Source organism: Rana temporaria, chromosome 11 (genome assembly GCF_905171775.1).
Source record: "Rana temporaria chromosome 11, aRanTem1.1, whole genome shotgun sequence".
Lineage (NCBI taxonomy): Eukaryota > Metazoa > Chordata > Amphibia > Anura > Ranidae > Rana > Rana temporaria.
This window is the reverse complement of record NC_053499.1, coordinates 98817124-98841860: the sequence shown is the minus strand read 5'-3', so window position 1 is coordinate 98841860 and position 24737 is coordinate 98817124. Positions and strand designations below refer to the sequence as shown.

The following is a 24737-nucleotide window of genomic DNA, read 5'->3' as shown; positions in this document are numbered from 1 at the left end:
ATGGGTCAGCGACCCGCACAGAAGCTGCGACTACAGCGGCACAAGTTAGTAATAGTTCAGGTATACCGGGAAAGCAGGGTCAAACAAGCCGGGTCATAACAGGTGATCGTGCAGAAAGATGACTGAAGAATGGTCGGTAAACAAGCAGGTGGATCTGGCAGCAGTGAAGTCAAGCAGGCGGATGGTCAAACAGAGCCGGGTCAGGATAGGAGAGATGAGAGGAGTCAGACAAGCCGGGTTCGGTGTTCAAATCAGGTTTCCGATAGCAAACAGGTCTCAGATAGGATCCACGTCAGAACTGCAAAGACACTGTGCTGCTGAGGTGTTTAAATAGGGCAGCCTGCTGTTAATCACTGAAATCAGTCTGCACCATTAACCCTTAAGTGGCAGATCCATGACAGTTAGCCCTCTGCAGATAGAGGGGAACCGAAACACCAGGGATGGTGTGCAAAAGAACAAACAACAAAAAAATTCCTCTTAATCCAGCGCTGGGTGGGTAATGGCTACAAATCACTTGAGCCATACCTCAAAAAAGACATAAACATTTCTATGGTTTGTGATTAAAAGATGTATTGTGAAATCAAAGTCAAAGGAATCCAAGAATGAAAATGGTTAAAATATGGCTGACAGACAAGCTATGTTAAACATTATGCTTGATTATGAGCCTCGATCTCACCCAAACCTTGGCAGGCTGACTCAGGCATATCAGGGTTGGTGCTAGGGCGGCTAAAAGGTGTGTATGTGCCAGATGTCTCATGGACATCCACCCATGGAAGGGATGACAGACCACTAGTTGAACCTGTAAGAGTCAGTGATGAAGAGAGGCCCCCAGTGGACCAGGCAGAGGACTCCAAATTGTCAGATGGTGCAGCTGGTGTAGTCGAGTGTCACACCAGATGTGACATCACCAACACAGAGCGATGTTGAACCGACTTACCACAGCAAGGCTTGAGATGGAACGCAGATACGGTAGTAGAGCAGATGGAAGGTTGTCAGCAAGCTGTAGTGATGACAACGCATTTTAAAATTACCTGACAGGTTGCTCCAAGAGGTTGTATCCTGGCATCATTTACCTTCAAAGTACCCAGGGATCCCCAAAAAAGCCCAAATTCAACCAAGAAGTTATTGACCGAGGTAGAACATCAAGATTTTGGAAATATTCATGCACAATGAAGATTAGGTTCCTGCTTGCAGGATTAGCTTATCTTCATTGTGCCTGAATATTTCCAAATTCTTGATGTTCTACCTCGGTCAATAATTTCTTGGTTGAATTTGGGCTTTTTTGGGAATCCCTGGGTACTAAATCATAGATATGTAGCTACTGTAAAAAGTAACATGAGCTTAAAGATTTCCAATAAAATGCCTATACATGTTAAAATATTTACATAACATATAACTGTGTATTTAAACTATATTAGATGTATATATTTAGATGTAACAATCGACTGAGAACGTAATCATATGTAATCGAGGCATGGATGCAGGGGCTGCCTGCTTCTAGCATTTTGTGATTTCCATTGATAATACAACTCTATTGCAGTATAGAAATCATTATTTGTGGCTCCTGACAGTGACTGAATTGAATCAGCCAGGCATAGGCATGCCCACAGGGTGTGCCGGGTATGCTTGGGAACATCCTAATCATCCACTGTGCATACCTCCCAAGTGCTCTGGATTGGGCAGGACCATCTCAAAATTTCGAATTAAATCTTGGTTCCTGCCAATCCATGCTGAATCGTAAAGCCGTTCTGGTACTCTGCTCCTTGCTTCTGTGTCTCCCCTGCAGCTGCGCTTGTTTCAGTCAGCTACAGAAGAAACAATGCTTGTTTATTCCGGAGAGGGGGCAGGAAGTAAAGGGCTGGCACAGGGAATAGGGAGTTGAGGTGTGATTGAGAGTGCTTGGCTTTATATGGGGGCGGGTGCTAAATGCCAGCACGTGGGCAGGGCAACAGGACAATCATAGCTCACACCCCCTACTCACTGTGCCATCTTTTAGCACCCACTCTCTCCCTGACATAAACAAACAGCATTCCCGCTGTAGCTGCCTTTTACCAAGCACATCTGTCGGGGAAACATAGAAAGAGGATTTGCTTATGTCTGTTCTTCTCCCTGGGACTTTTCACAGTACTTGGGGTACTGCAGCTTTGGCTGTTCTTCCCCTTCTTCTATTCCCTGGTCCAGTGAGTGGGACTATGAGTAGCTGCAATTTAGCTCTGCCTACTGAACCAGGGAATAGGAGAAGAGTTGGAACCGCAGTATCTGGAGTTCTGTGAAAAGTCCAGGGAGAAGGAGAACAGAAGTAAACAGTGCAGAGGTGAGACAGACCGTCACTACTGCACTCTGTGTCACTGCTGCACTCTGTGTCACTGCTGACCCCTGACTTCTGCCTCACTTAGCATTGACCTCTGGACTCCACCTTAGGTTTTACTGACCTCTGAACTCTACCTCACTCAGCACTGGCTCCCAACCTCTGCCTCACTTAGTACTGAACCCTAACCTCTGCCTCACTTAGCACTGACCTCGGAACTCTCACTTAGTACTGACATCTGAACTCTGTCTCACTTAGCACTGACCTCAAAACTCTGCCTGACTTGGTACTGAGCTCTAAACTCTGCATCACCTAGCACTGACCTTTGAACTCGATAGAAAGTGATGAAGAGCACAGAAGTGAATCAGAGGTCAGTAGTAAGTGAAGCAGAGTTCCAAGGTCAGTAGTAATTAAAGGTCAGCATGGCTTTTAGTGCAGTTTTCCCACACCATGGGTGCAGCACAGTGTACCTGTAGCTTTCATGTAGGTTAGCTGCGATTTTCAATAGACTTCTACTATGTCCCATAGTTTGGTGCACTTTCTGAAAGCACACTAAGACCCCGCTTTCAGTTTATTGTTTCAAAAAAGTGTACCAAAACCATAAGACATAATTGAAGTCTATGGAAAACCGCAGCTAATCCACACAAAAACTGCAGGAACACTGCGATGCACCTATGGTGTGGAAAAAACGACACTGCATCAGTGTGAAAGCACCCTACTGGGTGGAGGGAGGATCAAAAGCATATTTTATGGTTACAGGAAAACTTTTGTTTTACCAGTCCCTTTAAGCCTCTACCACTGTAAATGCATTCGGGTCACACCCACCATTCACCGCGGCTTTGAGCTTTGGTGAAATGCAATAGGCTGTGCACACCAATGCAATTAAGTATGTGATGTGAAACAGACACTTTTCTTGTCCTCACCCCTTAAAGCGGGAGTTCACCCAATTCCCTTTTTTTTTTCCCCTTAGATTCCTGCTCGTTTTGTCTAGGGGAATCGGCTATTTGTTTTAAAATATGATCCGTACTTACCCGTTTTCGAGATGCATCTTCTTCCGTCGCTTCCGGGTATGGGTCTTCGGGAGCGGGCGTTCCTTCTTGATTGACAGTTTTCCGAGAGGCTTCCGACGGTCGCATCCATCGCGTCACTCGTAGCCGAAAGAAGCCGAACGTCGGTGCGGCTCTATACTGCGCCTGCGCACCGACGTTCGGCTTCTTTCGGAAAATCGTGACGCGATGGATGCGACCGTCGGAAGCCTCTCGGAAGACTGTCAATCAAGAAGGAACGCCCAGTCCCGCAGCCCATACCCGGAAGCGGCGGAGAAGATGCATCTCGTAAACGGGTAAGTACGGATCATATTTTAAAACAAATAGCCGATTCCCCTAGACAAAACGAGCATGAAGCGAAGGGGAAAATGTGTAAGGTATGGGTGAACCTCCGCTTTAACTGTACTGTATACATGTTTTAATTGATACCTAATGATCAATAATAACATTGTCCTTTTTGTATGTTTGGCTGTTTTATCAAACGTACGGTCAATTTGCATTTTCTCCTCCATCACCTTCAATAATACTTACCTTTTCTATTTTTTTCTTTCAAAAAAGGTTGTCTACAAAAATAATGATTTCAAACTTGAACTGTCCCGTTTGGCTGCTGATGGTGATCCAAAGATGCGACTGAGTGGTGATCTTTTATTTCGATGTGAAAATGTTCCTTCTTTAGACCCTGTTACTTTTCAAGTACCTGAGGCATTTTTGCACCTTCCCCGTTGGGAGACCAAGAAAGCTGGATCCATATCATTTGACTTTCGAACCACAGAGCCAAATGGTCTTCTTCTTTTCAGTCAGGGAAGGCCACGTGGTGGTGGAAATGTACCAGGAACAATTCCTGGAGCAGTTACCGCTGGACGACCTGAAAGACCACCAAAAGCAGATTACTTTGCTGTGGAATTACTTGAAGGAACTCTCTATCTTCTCCTTGATCTTGGGTCTGGTGGAATTAAAGTGAAAGCAAGTCACAAAAAGGTCAACGATGGAGAATGGTGCCATGTTGACATCCAGAGAGATGGCAGAAAAGGTACATTATGAAATACATAACCTAAGATACAACTGTACTCTTGTTTAAAAAGTGTCTGCAAAAAATATATATGTTATCGTTAGCTGTGAAAAGTCAAATCATAGACTGAATAGTCAATATTTCTTCTTTGTACCCTTCAGTCTTTAAAGTCACTAGAGCACTAGAAAGATGAGAGTGCCACGCTAGTTTGTATAGTCCATCAAAAAGTTATTATATACAGTATATTATTATTATTATATATTCCATATAAAACTCCAATGAGATTCTGGAGTTAAACAATCTCCCTTTACCAAGGCTCCCTTTACCAAGGCTTATCAGTATGGCTGTCAGCAGTTATATGAGTATTTAGAGAAGTTACCCCGATCTGGAAGACCACCAAAAGCAGTTTTTTTTGTGGTGGAATTACTAAAAGGAACTCTCTATCTTCTTAATTTTGGGTTTGGTGAAATTAAAGTGAAAGTAAATCACAAAAAGGCCAATGATAGCAAATGGTCCCATGTTGACATTCAGAACAATGACACAAAGGGACTTCATAAAATACATAACCCAAGATACAACTGTACTCTTGTTTTAAAAAAATGTTTGCAAGGAATAGCTGTGTTATGGTTAGTTAATAGGCAGTATTCCTTCTTTCTATCCTCCAGTTTATGAAGTCAGTAGAGCATTAAAAAGATAATAGTGCCACAATCATTTTCACAATCTATCAAAAAGTTTTTCCACATAAAAAGCCAACAAGTTTCCGGAATTTAACACTCCTCTTCATCAGGGCTTATCAGTCTGGTTGTCAGCAGATATACAAGTATAATTGCTGGTATCTGCATTGGTAAGCCAAGATCAAAGGGGGCCTTTTTCTGGGGATCCTTTGATTACATTTTTTGTCAAGCAGTACATATTCCAGGCACCAAGATCAGTAGTAAACTGTGTAAGTCTTACCATACTTACAATATATACAGTAAGAAGAGAAAAATACCAGCTTTGAACATTTAGGCCCTTTACAAAAAAAAACTCAGAGTTGGTCACTGGGGACAAAGGAAAAGCAAATTTATTAAATACCTTCCCAAGATTTATGTATGCAAAGGAAAAGTGTAAGGCACATTTAAAAAAAAATGAGCCCTGCTGTGAAATATTACAGCAAAAATTGTAATTACACACCCCTGTTAAACAGGGGCAGTAAAATGGGGCCTTAGCCACTGGTGGCGGTGCCCACAACCAAAAATATTCTTACAAGCTATCAACATGATCATTGAGGAGGGAGAGGATAGTCACTCAGCATAATAGGATAGTAACTCCGCATCAGCATAGGCAGTCTTGAAGGAATCTCAGATTCATAAAAAAATATTCGGTTACATCAGCATCAGGTGCTTGGTGATCCAAGACTGATTCATTTTTATGAAGGTCAGCTGATCGACCGAGTCGGTTGACTGGCACACCCTGTGATTCGTTACAAAGCCTCCAGCAGCACTGAATGTACTTTCCGAAAGAACGCTGGACGCAGGATAGGCCAGTAGCTCAATTGCATACTGTGCAAGCTCTGGCCAGTGATCCATCCTCAAGACCCAGTAACCCAGAGAATTTTCGGTAGGAAAGGTGTCCAAGTCTGATCTTGCCCCTAGGTATTCCTTCACCAAGTAAATCAGACACTGGCAACGGTTGCTGGAACCGCTCATACCTTGGGGCTGCAGACTAAAAAATTGTCTGAACGCATCGGTCAGATGGCCACTTTCTCCATCGCTCCTACACGTTGTCCAGGACCAGGAATTTGTAACCTCCCAGGCTTTCTGCAAGGCCTCTTGGAGATATTTCATCCTCTGCTCTCTCTGCGACAGCTGTATAAGGTCCACAACCTTACCCTTGTTACGTGGATCAAGGAGTAATGATCCCTCTCCTTTTTTTTTTTTTTACAAGAAAATTATCTCTCTCCTTAATACCACGAATCCGAGGATTCTTTCACAGGCTTTGCAGGATCAGGGAGGCCATGAAGCGTAGGTTTGCTGAGGCATTCAGTCCGGAGTCCTCTGGGTCACTAAGGACATGATCCGCAGCCATCTGCTTCCAGCCACGTACAAGCCCATGGGTTTCTGGGGACTGTAAATGATCCCTTGAAGACTGCTGCTGATGCTGAGTGCTAGGCTCCACCTCCATGCTGACATAATCCTCCTCCTCCTCATCCTCTTCCTGTGTGATCAGCGGGCCCGCAGGAACACTGTCTGGATAAAGGGGGCTGTAACGAGACCCTTGCTCGCTCGCTCGCTTCCGCTCTCCCCACACTCCTCTGCTACTATTGAGTCAGCTTGCAGATCGCAACATCTGATGGTTCGGTCATCCAAGGCTCCGGGATCCGAACTACAGCTATGTGCCATTCAGGATCCATTAGAACAAACACCAGGCAGGCTGTATGTAAGTTCAAACAGGAAGACCTTTATTGGAAGTACACAACACACTTTTATACAGAATTTGGAACATCCCGCCCCCAACAACCGCTTTCCTATTGGTCAATTGTAAAGTACATGGAGTTCTCCTTCAGGTCCTCGTAACCATGCAAATGAGGACTTGAAAATGAGTCAGCAGGGATTGGTCCGCTAGCTTGATTAGAAGGACTGTTATGTGTAATGAGACAGAAGCCCCAGGGGGCAATCAATGTACACAATAGCCAGACACAGAACAATGGAGCCGTCTGGAGCATTAAGACAGGGAAGAAGACCCCCCACTGTGTAACAGATTTCAAGGAGGAACACTTCTGCATTCCAAGGTCCATGACAGGGGCCTTGAGAGGTAAGGAAGTCCTCCTCTTCCTCCCACTGTTCTGCCTCAAGTGCCCTGTCCATTATTCCTTGCAGCATGTGCTCCAACAGGTGGACAAGAGGGACAGTATCACTGATGCATGCACTGTCACTGCTCACCATCCTTGTGGCCTCCTCAAATGGTGACAGGACAGTGCATGCATCCCTGATCATGACCCACAGGCATGGCAAAAAAAAAACAAGCTCCCCTGACCCTGCCCTGTCATTGATGGCCCTCTGCTGCATGTTCAGCCGCTGCAGCATGGCCAACATTAAGTTCCATCTGGTGGGCATGTCACAGATTAGGCGGTTCTTGGGCAGGTTAAATTCCTTTTGTAGGTCAGCCAGCCGAGCACTGGCATTATATGACTGACGTAAATGCACACAGACTTTCCTGGCCTGCCTCAGGAGATCCTGTAAGCCCGGGTACCTGCCCAAGAACCGCTGCACCACCAAGTTAAGGATGTGAGCCAAACAGGGCACATAGGTCAGATGTCCCTGTCGGAGGGTGGAGAGGAGGTTGATGTCATTGTCGCAAACCACCATTCCTGGCTGAAGCTGGCGTAGCGTCAACCACCTCTGAGCCTGCCCCTGCAGAGCTGACAGAACCTCTGCCCCAGTGTGGCTCCTGTCCCCCAAGCACACCAGCTCAAGCACCGCATGGCATCTCTTTGCCTGCGTGCTTGCATAGCCCCTTGAACGCCTACGGAGCACCGCTGGTCCCGAGGACAAATCAGCAGAGGAAAAGGCCATGGAGGAAGAAGAAGAAGAGGAGGGGTGGAGGAGAGAGGTGTCGCAGAATCACCAGTAGTAGCATTTTGGAGGCGTGGTGGCGGAACAACTTCCAACACTACTGCACCCTGTCCAGCATCCTTCCCATCTGCCAGCATAGTCACCCAGTGTGCCGTAAAGATAGGTAACATCCCTGTCCATGCCTGCTGGACCATGAGTCAGCGGTAATATGCACCTTACCGCTGACCACCCTGTCCAGCGAGGCCAAGACATTGCCTTTCACATGCCGGTAGAGAGCCGGATTCGTCTTCCGTGAAAAAAGTGGCGTTTGGGAACCTGCCACTGAGGTACCGCACATTCCACAAATTCACGGAAGGGGGCAGAGTCTACCAACTGAAAAGGCATCAGTTGAATTGCTAGCAATTTATCCAAGCTAGCATTCAACCGCTGGGCATGTGGATGGCTGGGAGCAAATTTCTTTCGCCGATGTAGCAACTGGGGTAGGGAAATTTGCCTGCTACAATCGGATGTTGGTCTACTGATAGCAGATTGCCTGCAAGTACTTGGCAGTGGCACACCTAATTCTACACCTTCATTCCTCTCAGCGCAGGTTTCTGAGAGAACTGAAGGTATAGTGGGGTTGGAGATCCCAGCTGGTGAGGAGCAAGGAGAGGTCCGCCTTTTTCTTTGGTGTGGGTCTTCTAAGTACGCTTGCCAACGGACTGCATGGAACTTCGACACATGTCTGGTCAAGCATGTGGTGCCCAAGCGGCTAGTGTTTTGGCCACACTTGTTACGCTTCAGACATATGTTGCAAATAGCAACGGTGCGATCTGCTGTACACGTATCAAAAAAGTCCCACACCAAAGAACTTTTGGAAAAACGCAGGGACCTGCACATGCAGAGCTCTGCGGTGTGATGCAGTCAGTTGGCTGCCCTTAAGCTGGTCCCTGGAGGGCATCCTGCCTCATTTGAGACGTATTTATCGGGGTATTGAGCGCTCTGGCGTATAGCGCGCACCCCTAATGTAGACCTGAAATTCCTGTAAAAAATTTTTTTTTATTACTTACAGTTTTGGTGCCTTGCCCGGCGTCCATCGGCGGCCTTGTCCGGTCCGGCGTCCGTCTGCGGCCTCGGTGGTGTGCTCCCCGCTTCTCCCGCGCTGTCTCCGAGTCGAATCCTTGCTTCCCGCTCTGTGTTTGAACGCCGCCGCCGACATATACCGAGCGCAGTACACTCGGGCACGCTCGGCTTCTCGCGCATAAACGTCACAGAGCGTGACCACGAGCGAAGCCGAGCCTGGCTGAATGTACCCGAGTGTAACGCGCTCGGTATATGTCGGCGGCGGCGTTCAAACTGAGCGCGGGTATCGGCGTATATCGCTCACCCATTTTAAGGGGAATAAAACTGTGCGGTATACGCCGATAAATACGGTATATATATATATATATATATAACCAGCCCTCAAAATTTAACTCGCCTGCTAGCATTTTGCGAGTAAATTTTGAGGGCTGGCGAGTGTGGGCTGCTTGGGAGTGGGGGGGGGGGCGAGCCAGGGGCGGGCTGACCATCGGGCGATTCGTGACCAGTAGAGGGCCCCATGACAGCTTCCCCTATGAGAGGCATCACTAAATCGCGACACTCTGCCATTTGGACCGCGGTGGTACCGTTATGTAGGAGCCTTTTCCTTCTCCTGCCGTTGCTCTGTAATCCTCACAGAGCCGACAGCAGGAGACGGGACACTTCTGGGTGGAGGGCGGAGCTGCCCGAGGTTATCAAACAGGCGATTGGCTGCTAGGACTGTCCTTCATCCTAGCAGCCAATCACCTGTTTGTTACCTCGGTTCTCCATCTAGAGCTGTCCCGCCTCCCTCCCTGCAACTCCTCTCCTGCACCTATGCAGACACGCTGTGCCTCCCTCCCTCCGATCTGTCTGTGGGGAAGTGCGGGGGTGAAGTTAAGACTAAGAGCCAATAACTGAATGTGGGGGAGGATGCCGAGCCTCAGGATTGCAGTGATGTGGGGGGACTAAGGACTGTCATGTGGGGGAGCTGAGGATTAGAATGTGGGGGAACTGAGGACTGTAATGTGGAGGAACTGAGGACTGCCCCATACCCTGCTCTCTCTCTGCCCCATACCCTGCAATCTGCCCTATGCCCTGATCTCTGCCCCATGCCTGATATCTGCCCCATGCCCTGCTATCTGCCCCATACCCTGCTATCTGCCCCATGCCCTGATCTCTGCCCCATGCCTGATCTCTGCCCCATGCCCTGCTATCTGCCCCATGCCCTGCTATCTGCCCTATGCCCTGATCTCTGCCCCATGCCTGATCTCTGCCCCATGCCCTGATATCTGCCCATACCCTGCTCTCTGCCCTATGCCCAGATCTCTGCCCCATACCCTGCTATCTGCCCTATACCGTGCTATCTGCCCTATGCCCTGATCTCTGCCCCATGCCCTGATATCTGCCCATACCCTGCTCTCTGCCCTATGCCCTGATATCTGCCCATACTTCGCTCTCTGCCACATGCCCTGATGTCTGCCCATGCCCTGCTCTGTGCCCCCATGCTTTTCTCTTTGCCCTACTCTTTGTCCCCATGCTCTGATGTGTGCCCCCATGCCCTGCTGTCTGCCCCATGGCCTGCTCTGTGCCCCCATGCCCTGATGTCTGCCCCATCCTCTGATGTCTACCTAATGCCCTGCTCCGTGCCCCTATGCCCTGATGTCTGTCCCCATGCCTTGCTCTTTGCCTCATGCTCTGATGTGTTCCCCTATGCCCTGCTCTGTGCCCCCCATGCCTTGCTCTGTGCCCCCATGCCCAATGTTTGCCCCAATGTGTGCCCAATTCCCTTTGGCCCTGTGATGTGTCCTGAGCCTGATGTAGACTCATTACTTAATTGATATCCTGATAAACTCAGGGTTACTCATACTGCCGCCTGATCCAAATCTCTATGGGTGAAACAAATGCAATTAAAAAACAGACCACATGATGCTCACCTCTCGGCTTCGATCCCAAACAGGAAGAGCAAAACCTGCTGGTTCTTTATTTAAACCACAGAATATCACACAACATACATACACACCCATTTCACCCACCCCCTTGTGAGGCTGTCATTGGCCAGTTCATATCCAAACACATCGAAGAGTTAAAACAGTCCAATCAGAGGTTTACACGAAGCAGAGAGTAGAGAGTAGATTTAGTATAAAAGTCCTGAGAAATAAATTCCTTTTGGGGTCTGTAAAGACAGGATGATGGGGGGGGGGCAAAGTCACAGTTTCTTCTTGAAGCTATGGAAAGCTATACAGGAAATGCAGTGGGGGCTGGGAACTTCCTCTCGAATGTCCTTTACAAGCCTCAAAGTGTATAGAAGGGAAATGAGAAGGCTTGAGCACATCTGTGCTTGATAAAAAGTCTTTCTATGCTGGATTCATAACTTTTAAAAATCATTATATATCATTCCTGATATAAATTCTTTAAGGAAAATAATCTTGTTGTGATACATATATTTCACACATGCATATATATAAGAAACCAATTCAAAAACAACAATATAAAAAACAATAAAGAAAATATCAAACATTATTAGTGGTTCTGATAAAAAAAATAGCTTAATTCTAAAATAGGCATTATTACATTCTATCACAATCCCCCCTAAAATGTCTATTTTATCAGTACTGCCCCTACATTCTCTTTGTCCCTGGTCTGGCCTCCCTACTGGCAACTCTTTTTATTTTTCGCATAGCTCCCAGACAGGGCTTATCCGTTGTCCTTCTTCAACGAAACTTTAGGAGGCGGTCAAACACTATTCTCTCCCTCACATGAAAATGTGATATGTGCTTTTCTTACCAGGTAACTGTAATGGAGGACACGGTCAATATAACAAAACATTTTCGTAACCAATATAAACAGAAACAAAATTGCTATACCTGAGCACAAATGTGTTATCATCGAAAATACTGTCCGCAGGTGACATTCTAAATGCACCCCCCTTGTTCACCTAATATCATTATTAAGGCCATAATTTTATACAAAGTCATTTGTGAAGTGGCCTCTAGGTGTTCAGTAATATACTGGAATGCATCCTTGTTTACAGTTAACAAACCTCTGTTCACCATAGCAAAGATAATTTATCCAATCTACATTCCCATTACGAAGTTAAATTTCATAAAAGCATCCGTTCCCACCTAATTACTATATTTTCCTTGATTAGCATTTTAATTTTATATTGGGCTCTGTCCTAAATATTTTATTTCCTAAAGGAACTTAGTTATTACATTACACTAGTTTTCAGAACTGATCACACAGCATGAATATTCTTGTCGCATGACTGTTTAAACAAACATAGCAGCCTTTGGTTCAGTCTTAAAGATTCATTGTGTCTCATAGGGATCCTTCTACAAAAACACAACACCCCTTTCTAACTGAACACCTTCATCACTCCAAAACCTGGAAGATGACCCTTTAATCCATAAATATGGCTGTATCATACCGCATCATCTATCCATGTTGTATCTTTATTTTTAAACTATTTAAACTGACCTTTTCCTTAGCTTTGCAGATTAACACGAGAGAGTGTGTGTGTGTGCGTGTGTGCGAGTGTGCGAGTGTGTGTGTGTGTGTGTGTGAGAGAGAGAGTGTGTGTGTGTGAGAGAGAGAAAGAGAGAGAGAAAGAGAAAGAAAGAGAGAGAAATAAAGAGAAAGAAAGAGAGAGAGGAAGAAAGAGAGCGAGAAAGAGAGAGAGAAAGAAAAAGAGAGAGAGAGAAAGAGAGAGAGAGAGAAAAAGAAAGAAAGAAGGAAATCTCTATTTCAAACAAAATCTATTATATTAATAAGGGCTTTCCTTACTTTAAATGATTGTGTACAAATTACCTCTTATTAAAGAAAGATTCACCCTATAAAAAAAACGTTATAGTCTACTTAACATAAACTCTGATATTTTTATTTTCCTTCAAACATCGCAAAGAGCCATTTTAAAGCACATCAGCTGAGAATGTTTACACTGGGTGTCTGGTTTCAACGCTAGCACTGACACCGTGTGTCAGGCCGTGTAATCTGATCTCCAGAATCTGTTCCTATCTCTTCGGTTAATGACATTATAACACGACATTTCTTAACTACAACAGCGACAAAAGATCGCTTAGAGGACAAATCTCACGAAATCCACTGACCAGTCCCTGCGCATGAACCAACCATTGTTTTCTTCCGATAAAGTCACTCATAATCTATATTTTATCAGAAATGTCACATTATAAAAACTTTTAACACTTGTTTATTTTTTAATTTTTACAATTTTTTATAATCATATTTTTTATAAAGTTTTTAGATTGAACATAACTTTCATATTTTAATATTTTTCTCTGGGGAACCTTATAATAAACCAAACCCAAGTTTAGAATCTGTTGTAAACATTGCTCAAACCTCAACTTATTAATTCTTACAACCAGATCTGTAGGATTTCAGTTAAATATAAAATACCATGTTGTTTACCATTAACTGAATTGTATACAATTCTTCACACAATCTCAATCAACAATTTTCCCATTAAACCTTTGTTCCAATCCCATAGTTATGTTTTGACATGTCATAACATATTTTCAGTTGTTGGGGTAAACATATTCATAAACATTTACAGGCAGAATTAAACTTAATTATCTCATTAAAGAACTTCTTTACACTCTGACACTAATTAACTAATTACCCTATGTAATCGGGACCCCCCTTTGAGATATTCCAACCCACAAACCCCAGTGGTCACAATCCCATGTATTTGAAAAAAGATATATAGTTTCATTCAGATTTGGGTGGCACAGTCCATCACATCACTCATCTTCAGAGAATATTTTCGAAGGGACCTCTTAATCATCACCCAGGGGATATCGGTAATTATCAGTACCTACATCAGAAATGCGAGAAAAAACTCGTACACGGATATTAGTTAACTATTTTCCAAAAGCGGTCACACAAGATTTCAAAAAGGGATAATGAATGCTCCCCCCCTCTGGGGCCACTTACCCACTAACCCTGAGGGTGGCATGGCACAGCATGTGGAATAAAACCGTTTAAATGCACTATGTAAAATGTTCTAATGCTCCAATGTGATACCCAGAATCTCCTCATCCCTCATTTGTGACTTGTGAACACAATGACTGGAACGCAAGGATTTACACACTCTCAACCACCTTATCCACCCACCAGGTAGGTCAGGTAAGTCTGCGCCTCTGCATAATTCTCACCCCTCAGTGTTTGTACAATGGAATGGCATATCTACCCCCCCCTGTACAAACGCAAGGAGAGAATGAGGGCCGGTGAGCCCGCAGAGCACAGAAGCCAGCATGGGCAATGGGCAGCGGGCAGGAGGTGACACCATCTGCGTTCAAGACGGGGCAAAGCCTTCAGCAGGGAAGAGCATCCGGGCAGGCCCATGCTTCCTCCAGCCGGGCATACATTTGGGCAGAGCATGATGGGAAGGAAGGGGCAAGGCCTCAAGCATTCGGGCGGGCCCATGCTTCCAGCAGGGAACCGCATTTGGGCGTGGCCCATGTCTCCACCAGTCGGGGCATCGTGGGCAGAACATGAGGGGAATGAAGGGACAATAACAGGCCCTGGGTATCACATTACAACAATCGACCTGGCAAAAAGCCCTCTAAGTAACCGGTCATACCATCGTCAGGGTCCCCACAGAACACACAATCTACCCGATAAAAGGATAAAAAAAACAAAAGGACGGGCTGGTCACCATGTAACCGCTAAACTAAGCCCAGCACCATGAGGCATATAATTCTCCTGAATTAATTCTCTGTAGAAGAAGTTACTAGATCTCACAATCTTTTCTGTTACTTTAACTGCAAAATAAAGACTTAACAATTGCTTATTATGTGTATCAAATGTCTTTTCCATATTTGTCAAACCTCTGGAGAAATATCCTATTATTTTCTGAGTACTGTTTTGTAATTGCGACAAAGTAACTGAAATCGAATTCTCTGATAAATCCGTGTACAATCTAACAGACATAGACGGACCAACTTCAATTGTATTCAATGAATGAGCATTCCATACATCAATACTGAAGAAACAGTTGCAATATCCCAATTCAACCTTTTGTTAAAAAAAACTGTCTTCTAGGTTGTCTTTTAGTTTCCTTGGGGGGGGAATTAACAAAGGTAAGTTACATTTACCTATCAAAGAAACAGAAACAAAAAAAAAACTGTCTCCTACACTCTCGGCTGCTAATAGCCAGCTGACACATGTTGTTAATAAAAGACGGAGCAGGAAAGAAGGGAAGGGGTTAACTATGCCATCGACACAGCATTCTTTGAGAAGAAAAAAAAAACTCACGAGCTAACTTTAAAAGACAGACAGGAGAGAAATCTGATACTCCAAAAAAAAAAAAAAAAGTCTGCTGATAAAACTCCACGCAGCCAGCTTATGCTGGAGAGGGGGGGGGAACGTGAAGCGAGGGAGATACAAAACTCCACACAGCCAGGTTTTTCCTGGCTGCATACAAAACCGCATATAAAAAAAACGCATGGCAGTTCATGACAATAAAACAATACACAAAATACACAGAATACGACTCTTTCAGCCCCCCTGTCTGCAGGGCGCTAATTCTTAACCCCTAACCCCAAAAATATGTATATATATAAAAAGAAAACCCTCAGTGCCCCCCAAAATTAGGATCCTAGCTCTCTCAGCCAGGGCAACCCCCCTTTCCCAGTCAACTTCTCTTCTTAGTGACTGATACACCCCAATTTGAATCCCCCCCAAAAAAAAACTAGCAACCCCCCATTTTAATTCCAGTCAACTTCTCTTAGCGACTGCTCAATCTCCCCCCCCCAGCCAACGCTCGTCTTAGTGACTGATACAACACCCTGTACCCCTTAATAAATATTTCTCACGATATCGCTCGACTTCCTTAGCCACCACCACGATACCGCAGCCAACTTCCTTAGTGGCTATATTTCGCCAAGACTACCCAAGCCAAGATCCACCCCGATGCACCCCAATGTATTTCTCGCAGCCAACTTCCTTAGTGGCTATATCTCAAACACCAGTCGGCTCACTTAGTCGACCGACGACCAAACTATCTTAGTCGGCCGATTCCGCACACCCCTTCCCCCCCAAAAAAAACAACTCACTTAGCTAACCCCAAAAACCTCTTCATTCAGACCAGACATATTGACATGTGCATACTGCCAACCTCAATTAACCCCCTCAGGAAGGATCCAGGGACAGTCATGCACACATAAACATCTCCACCCCAAGACCGGCTCAGGACCCCTGAAGGAAAAATACTGTCCACCCACCGCCTACAGACATAGACCCCTGAAACAGTCACATTCAAACTAACACAACACTTAAACATAAAAACACAGATATCAACCCGGCAGACGGGACAAAGGGTTACAAGCTTTGCTCAAGACGTTGGCCATCTTTGAACTGGCCAGGAACAACAAAAAAACTGGAACAGAGAGAGCCTGCTTCACTGCAGATTTGAACAGGGTCTCTCCATTCAAGCCTCCGTTGCGACTGGTCAGATAAAATCAAAGGCACGTTGGGCAGCCAATTGATGTAGACTCATTACTTAATTGATATCCTGATAAACTCAGGGTTACCCATTCTGCCGCCTGATCCAAATCTCTATGGGTGAAACAAATGCAATCAAAAAACAGACCACATGATGCTCACCTCTCGGCTTCGATCCCAAACAGGAAGAGCAAAACCTGCTGGTTCTTTATTTAAACCACAGAATATCACACAACATACATACACACCCATTTCACCCACCCCCTTGTGAGGCTGTCATTGGCCAGTTCATATCCAAACACATCGAAGAGTTAAAACAGTCCAATCAGAGGTTTACACGAAGCAGAGAGTAGAGAGTAGATTTAGCATAACAGTCCTGAGAAATAAATTCCTTTTGGGGTCTGTAAAGACAGGATGATGGGGGGGGCAAAGTCACAGTTTCTTCTTGAAGCTATGGAAAGCTATACAGGAAATGCAGTGGGGGCTGGGAACTTCCTCCCGAATGTCCTTTACAAGCCTCAAAGTGTATAGAAGGGAAATGAGAAGGCTTGAGCACATCTGTGCTTGATAAAACGTCTTTCTATGCTGGATTCATAACTTTTAAAAATCATTATATATCATTCCTGATATAAATTCTTTAAGGAAAATAATCTTGTTGTGATACATATATTTCACACATGCATATATATAAGAAACCAATGCAAAAACAACAATATAAAAAACAATAAAGAAAATATTATTAGTGGTTCTGATAAAAAAAATTAGCTTAATTCTAAAATAGGCATTATTACATTCTATCACAAGCCCTCATGCCCTGCTGTAAACCCCATGCCCTACTGTCTTCCCCATGCCCTGCTCTGTGCCCCCAAGCCCTGATGTCTGCCCCATGCACTGCTTCTTTTCCCCCATGCCCTGCTGTCTACCCTATGCCCTGCTCTGTGCCCCTATGCCCTGTCTGCCCCATACCCTGATGTGTGCCCCCATGCCCTGCTGTCTTCCCCATGCCCTGCTATGTGCCCCCATGTGGGTGGGGGAACTCTGGCTGAAATGTGTGTGGGGGAAAACTTTGGCTGCAATGTGTGTGTGGGGGGGGAACTCTGGCTGCAATGTGTGGGGGGGGGACTCTGGCTGCAATGTGTGGGTGAGGGGACTCTGGCTGCAATGTGTGGATGAGGGGACTCTGGCTGCAATGTGTGGGTTAGGGGACTCTGGCTGCAATGTGTGGGTGAGGGGACTCTGGCTGCAATGTGGGTGAGGGGACTCTGGCTGCAATGTGGGTGAGGGGACTCTGGCTGCAATGTGGGGGGGGACTCTGGCTGCAATGTGGGGGGGACTCTGGCTACAATTGTGAGGGGACTCTGGCTACAATTGTAGGGGGGCTCTGGCTGGAAAATGGGGACATTTTGCTGCATTGGTAGACATGGGCAGGCTGCATTTTTGGGCACGGATAAAGTTGTTGTTAATATTTATTTTTATAGATTAATTATACATAAAACATTTAAGTGTAATTTCATGAGATTTGAGGGTGTGTCTAGGGGCGGGATTAGGGGGCGGGACATGGTAGGGGTTGGGCGGGGGAACTGGTGGCGAGTATGCCTTGAGGCCTGGCTAGTAGCTCAGGACTTGAAATTTTGAGCCCTGTATATACTATATATACTGGAATACTGGATCTAACTAAATCAACTGTCTCATCAATCTAGCTAACTGAAATGAAATGACACTCTCTATCTCTCTCTCTATCTCTCCGCCGGCGCAACACACTATATAAGGCCGACCTGTAGGCAGCCTTATATAGTGTGGGGCAAGTACTTAATCCCCCTGAGCCATGATTGACCAAAGGCACCCTGTCTTTGGCCAATTATGGCTCTCTGTGCTGACGGCACTGTGATTGGCCAAAGCATGCGGGTCATAGTGCATGCTTGGCCAATCAACAGCCAGCAATGCACTGCAATGACGCAGTGCATTATGGGCCGTGACGCGCAACTCGAATTTGGCGCGAATGGCCCATAAAGTTCGATCTTCGCCGAACAATCGAACAGCCAATGTTCGACTCAAAGCTCATCCCTACTCCTCTCCATCTGCTAGGATTAGACTGAATGGTTCTCTGTCTCCAGCCTTTTCTATCTCTAACGGGACAGGACAGGGGTGCCCCTTGTCCCCCCTCCTCTATGTTCTAACTATGGAATATTTGGCTATAGCTCTACGTAACAATTCCTCTGTCCAGGGTATAACAGTCGAGCCCACCCATACTAAACTTCAGATGATCTGCTCCTGTTTGTGATGCACCCACACACATCCTTGCCCTCAGGAGTTCTGGAAATTTGGAGCAATTAGTAACTTAAAGGTGAATTACAATGAATCAGAAATCCTAAACATATCCCTGCCTAAGTCGGACCTACAAAGACTATCGACTACTTTCTCCTTCAAAACCGGTTCCACTTCCATCGATACCTCAGAGTTCAGGTACCAGCAGATGCATCCCAGCTCTTTTCCCAGAACTTTACTCCCTTACTCCTTAGATCCCAAGTGGATTTATCTACTTATGCATCCAAACGGCTCTCATGGCTGGGTATGAATGCCCTGAAATTGGATGTTCTCCCTCGGTTCCTGTATTTGTTTCAAACCATTCCTATACACATACCTAATTCATACTTCTGGAAACTACGCCAGCTGTTTTCCAGATTCATTTGGAATGCTGCCTGTCTCAGAATAAGATCTGAAACATTATCTCTTCCAAAGGTTTGGGGGGCTGAAGCCCTGGACACCTCCTTATACCATAAAGCAGCAGTGCTCACTAGCATATTAGATTGGTTTCACCACTCTTCAATCAAGCTTTGGGTACACTTAGAAAGCCACATGAACCCAACTGTTATGTACCACGTACCTGGTAGCCAGAGCCTGGTCGCAGGAGGAGGCCTCTCTTCTGGCTCCGGCTCACGAGCTGCTGGAGTAGCGTGTAGTAGATGCGGGTGCTGATCCCTTCTGGAGCGGTGGGACTGGAGACCACTGAAGTGGAGGAAGTGGGTCAGCGACCCTAGCTGAAGGTGCAGGTACAACGTCAACAAGCTGGTAAGGTAAGCTGGTTAGCAGGTAATAGCAGAGTCAGGCAAGCCGAGTCACAACGGATAATCAGATAATCAGGTACGGAAGGCTGAAGCGTAGTCGTGATACAGGCAGGAGGGTCTGGCAGAGGAGGGTCAATCAGAGGAGCAGGGTCAACGGAAGCCAAGGTCAGAGGTTGGAGAGGTACGGATGGTCAACAAGACGGGTCAGAAGGTTTAAACAGACAATCGGGTTCAGATGCAGATTAACACTCAAAAGCTGCAGATCAGACAGCAATGTGCTGGGAAAACTAGTGAGCTTTTAAAGGAGATTTGGCGCCAAGCCGAATTAACGTGCACGCGCCCGCCACACGCCTTCCCGTTGTGCACGAGCGCGTGCCGTTGGCGCATGCGCGCGCATTGGATGCGCAACGGCGTGCGTTTACAGGTGAGCGCTGCTGTAGCACCGAATGGTGGTCTGCCGGGATTGAGAGGTAAGTCCCTGACATTGCCCCCCCAAGGGGCAGCCTCCGGATGCCCAGTCGGGCCTTCTTGTCAGGATGGGAAAGAAAAAATGCACGTATCAGTCTCTTGGCATGGATATTACCTTCGGGTTCCCAAGAATTGTCTTCTGGCCCGTATCCCTTCCACTTGACCAAGAACTGGTTTTGCCCTTGCCGCTTTCTACAGTCCAGAATGGCTTCCACCACATATTCCTTGCAGCCATTGACATGAACAGGTTCGGGAGGTCTGGTCCCCCTATTAGGAAAGGGGTCAGGAGCTGCAGGCTTTAGTAGAGAGACATGGAACACAGGATGCATTTTAAGAGAGTCAGGTAAAGATAGTTCATATGAAAATACATTGATCTTTCTCTTGACTGGAAAAGGTCCCATAAACTTACAGTAGGTCCCAAATTCTTGGACGAGCAAGCTAACCTGAGATTGTTTGTAGAAAGCCATACCTGATCACCTGGTTTGAGATCCAGTTCTCCTTTTCTTGTCAAAAAAACTCTTACTGTCAGCTTGGGCCTTGGTCACAGCTTCCTGTAACAACTGGTTGTTGCGGTTGAGGAACTCCACGGTACTCTGTACTGCCGGAACTGAAGATTCTGAAAGAAAATCTGGTAAGAAAGTTAGATTGAAACCGCAATTGGCAAAAAAGGGAGATTGCCCTGTAGCTGAGTGACTGGCATTGTTATAAGCAAATTCTGCTAGAGGTAGCAGAGAGACCCAATCTTCTTGGGAAAAGGTCGTGAAGCACCTGATGTACTGTTCCAAGGTCTGGTTTGTCCTTTCAGTTTGCCCATTGGTCTGGGGATGATAAGCTGAGGACAGAGAAAGTTCAATTTGCAATGTTTCGCAAAGGGCTCTCCAGAACCAAGAGGTGAACTGAACCCTCCTATGTGATACGATGTTGGAAGGCACTCCATGTAGCCTGACGACCTCTCTGATAAAGACACGGGCAGTCTCGGCAGCGGAAGGCGTATTCTTTAATGGAAGGAAATGGGCCATCTTGGTTAAGCGATCCACAATCACAAAAATTGCCGTACATCCCTCGGAACAAGGAAGCTCTATAATAAAATCCATGGCGACCATTTTCCATGGTCTATCGGGCACAGGTAAAGGCTTTAGTAGACCCCAGGCTTGGTTCCTGGGTGTTTTATTCCGGTTACAGATAGGTCAAGTATTGATATAGGATCTGCAAAAGTCCTCTAGGCCGGGCCACCAGAAGTTGCGACGCACCAATTCAAGGGACTTACGAACCCCGAAGTGCCCCGCCAGTGGATGATCATGGAGGAGCTTCAGAACCTCTACCCGGATATCCTCTGGCACGAAAATCTGGCTTCCTCTCCAGAATAAACCATCCCTGGAATCTAGGGAGATGTTGGAAGGCTTGGAGGAATCTGAAGATGCTTCTCTGATCAGGGAGAGCAGGTCAATATGTAGGAGCAGGAAGTTGCCTTACGGTAGAATGGTGTCAGGTGTGGACGTATCCTACGGGTTATCATGCATTCGGGATAATGCATCCGGTTTAACATTCTTTGATTCTGGATGGTAGGTGATGTGAAAGCAAAAACGGGAAAAGAGGGCCCAGCGAGCCTGCCGTGGTTTCAATCGTTTTGCTGACCTTAAGTACCCCAAGTTTTTATGATCTGTATAAATTAACACGGGGTGTGCAGCGCCCTCAAGTAAGTACCTCTACTCTTCTAAAGCGGTCTTGATGGCCAACAACTCTCGGTCACCTACGTCATAATTTTTCTCCACTTGGGAGAGTTTTCGGGAGAAGAATCCCACTGCATGCATTAAGTCCTTATCTCCTAGACGTTGGGCGATAACAGCCCCCACTACGACTTTGGATGCATCCACTTCAAGAAGAAAGGGCAGTGCCGGGTTGGGGTGACTGAGAATTGGGGCTGACGTAAAGAGTCCCTTCAGGGTGTCAAAGGCTTTCTGAGCTTCAGGGTTCCAGTGGAAACTGAGTTTTTGTTTAGTAAGCTGCGTAATGGGTGCAACGATTGCAGAGAATCCCTGAATGAATCTCCTATAGAAATTCGCAAACCCTATAAAGCGTTGTACCCCCTTCTTGTCCAGGGGTACTGGCCAGTCCAGGATAGCAGATACCCTTTTTGGATCCATCTCGATTCCCATCGGGGAGATCACCAGACCCAGGAACTGGATGGTCTGTTGCTCAAATTCACATTTTTCTGCCTTTGCGTATAGGCCATGCAAGCAGAGGCGATTCAAAACCTTACAGACATGCTCCCGATGTTGATCTAACGAGCCGGAGAAGACTAGAATGTCATCCAAGTAAACGATGACGAAGATGTCCAAAAAATCTCTAAACACGTCATTGACAAAATGCTGAAAAGTAGCGGGAGCGTTGCATAACCCGAAAGGCATGACTAAATATTCGTAGTGGCCGTATCGGGTATGAAAGGCTGTTTTCCATTCATCACCGTCCCTGATGCAGATCAAGTTGTAAGCCCCCCTCAGGTCTAGCTTAGTAAAAATAATGGCAGATCTCCGTTTTTGGAAAAGTTCAGGTATCAGAGGCAGTGGGTAACGGTTTTTAACCGTGATGTTGTTAAGTTCTCGGTAGTCAACACATGGACGAAGGGTCTGATCCTTTTTGGTGACAAAGAATATTCCGGCGCCTGCTAGTGAGGTGGATGGGCGGATGAACCCCTTGTTTAGGTTCTCGTCGATGTAGACCTTTAAGGCCCTGTACACACGATCAGTCCATCCGATGAGAGCGGTTAACCGATGAAGCTGACTGATGGTCTGATGTGCCTACACACCATCAGTTAAAAAAATGATCGAGTCCAACGCGGTGACGTAAAACACAACGATGTGCAGAGAAAAATGAAGTTCAATGCTTCCAAGCATGCGTCGACTTGATTCTGAGCATGCGCGGGTTTTTAACCGATGCTTTTGTGTACTAACCATTGGTTTTGACCTATTGGTTAGGCATCCATCGGTTGAATTTTAAAGCAAGTTCAAAATTTTTAGACCGAAGGATAACTGACCGATGGGGCCCACACACGGTCGGTTTGGAGCGATGAAAGGGCGGTGAGGCGGAAGGGAGTTGGCCCCCTTTTTACTGAAGACGTCGATGAACTTGTGGTACGGTTCCGACTGGAGCAGATTGGGATCAGAGTTCAGACATACAGAGCGTGGGACGGACTGGGGAGTCCGGGTAGGCAATGTTCCTGACAGTAACAAGATGGAAACAATATATCCTCAGATATCCAGTTGACCTGTGGGTTGTGTGCCCGGAGCCAGGGTATGCCTACGATCACTGGAAACAGAGGGGAGGAGATGACATCCAGGATTAACAGTTCCTTATGGTTAGAAGAGGTAGTGACAGGCAGAGGAAGGGTCTCCTGGGTCACTTGTCCTGACTTTATGTGAGAGCCATCAGCCAGAAAGACAGAAAGTCTAAAATCCTTCTCTCGTAGGGGAATATTATAAAGGTCAGCAAAGGTGGCATCAATAAAGCAGCTGCACGCACCAGAGTCAATAATGGCATTGACTGGAACCGTCTTTTCCTGGAGCTGAAATGAAAGAGAGAGAGCAAGGTGGGTCGTGTTGGCTGAGAGAGCGGAAACATTAATAGGAGCCGAAGAATGGCACTTACGCATCTTAACGGGACAGTTGCGCACGTAATGGCCGGCTTCACCGCAATAGAGGCACAAGATCAGTTGGCGGCGGCGTGCCCGTTCTTCAGGAGGTAAGGTGGGTCGCATAACACCAAGTTGCATAGGTTCGGAAGTGTCCGGAGGAGAACCAGCAGGACTCGGAGAGACAGGTGGTAGATAGCGGGAAACAGGCATGGGAGCCTTAGTAGTGACTCACACTGGGCGACTCTGCTGAGAAGATCGTTCCTCCCGTTGTTCTCATAGTCGTCGGTCAATCTGTATGGCCATGGAGATCAGATCCTCTAGGGTGTCAGGTACCCCGATTCGGGCCAGCTCGTCTTTCAGGGCTTCTGAAAGGCCTAAACGGAACTGATGTCGCAGAGCTGCGCTGTTCCACTGAGTATCCGCACTCCAGCGGCAGAAGTCCGTTACATAGTCCTCGACCGCTCTACGGCCTTGCTGGAGTGCAAGCAGGGCAGCCTCAGCGGTGGCAGTCCTTTGGGGATCGTCGTAGAGTTGCGCCATAGACTGGAAGAAAGCCAGCAAAGTCTCTGTTTGGGGCGCCATTCTCCTCCAACAACCGGTGTGCCCAAGTTTGGGGTTCCCCTTGGAGTAGCGAGACTATGAATCCCACTTTTGTGGCCTCTAAAGAGAAGGTCCGGGGTTGCAGGGCAAAATACAATTGACAAGCGTTACGGAAGTCCCAGAACTTGGTTCGGTCCCCTGTGAATCGTTCTGGCATGGGAACCCTGGGTTCGGGAGGCAGCATCACTACTGACGGAGCTGAGGCGGATGACGATGAAGGTCTGGCGGCAGGTGCTGGGGCTGCGCCCCCGGAAACGGATACATTCTGAACTTGACCGTCCAGCCTCATGTAGCCATCTTGCAGATTCTTCACCGCTTGAGTGAGAGATGCCAGATGCTGCAGGCTCTGTCATGGCTGTCTGATACTGTTATGTACCACGTACCTGGAAGCCAGAACCTGGTCGCAGGAGGAGGCCTCTCTTACGGCTCTGGCTCACGAGCTGCTGGAGTGGGGACAGCGGGCTCGGGAGCACGGCGGGGTAGGTGTGCCGGAGTAGCGTGTAGTAGATGCGGGTGCTGATCTCTTCTGGAGCGGTGGGACTGGAGAGCACTGA

At 46.6% G+C, this 24737-nt stretch overlaps 1 protein-coding gene across 13 annotated transcripts in view; it reads left to right on the top strand.

The window, feature by feature from the left end:
• NRXN2 (neurexin 2) overlaps nucleotides 1-24737 on the top strand; it is a 2907124-nt gene that overhangs the window by 1504339 nt on the left and 1378048 nt on the right. For all 13 annotated transcript variants that reach the window (XM_040327841.1, XM_040327834.1, XM_040327835.1 and 10 more), the window contains one exon: nucleotides 3913-4384. In XM_040327841.1, the coding sequence (XP_040183775.1) occupies nucleotides 3913-4384 (472 nt within the window). The remainder of the gene's footprint in view (nucleotides 1-3912; nucleotides 4385-24737) is intronic.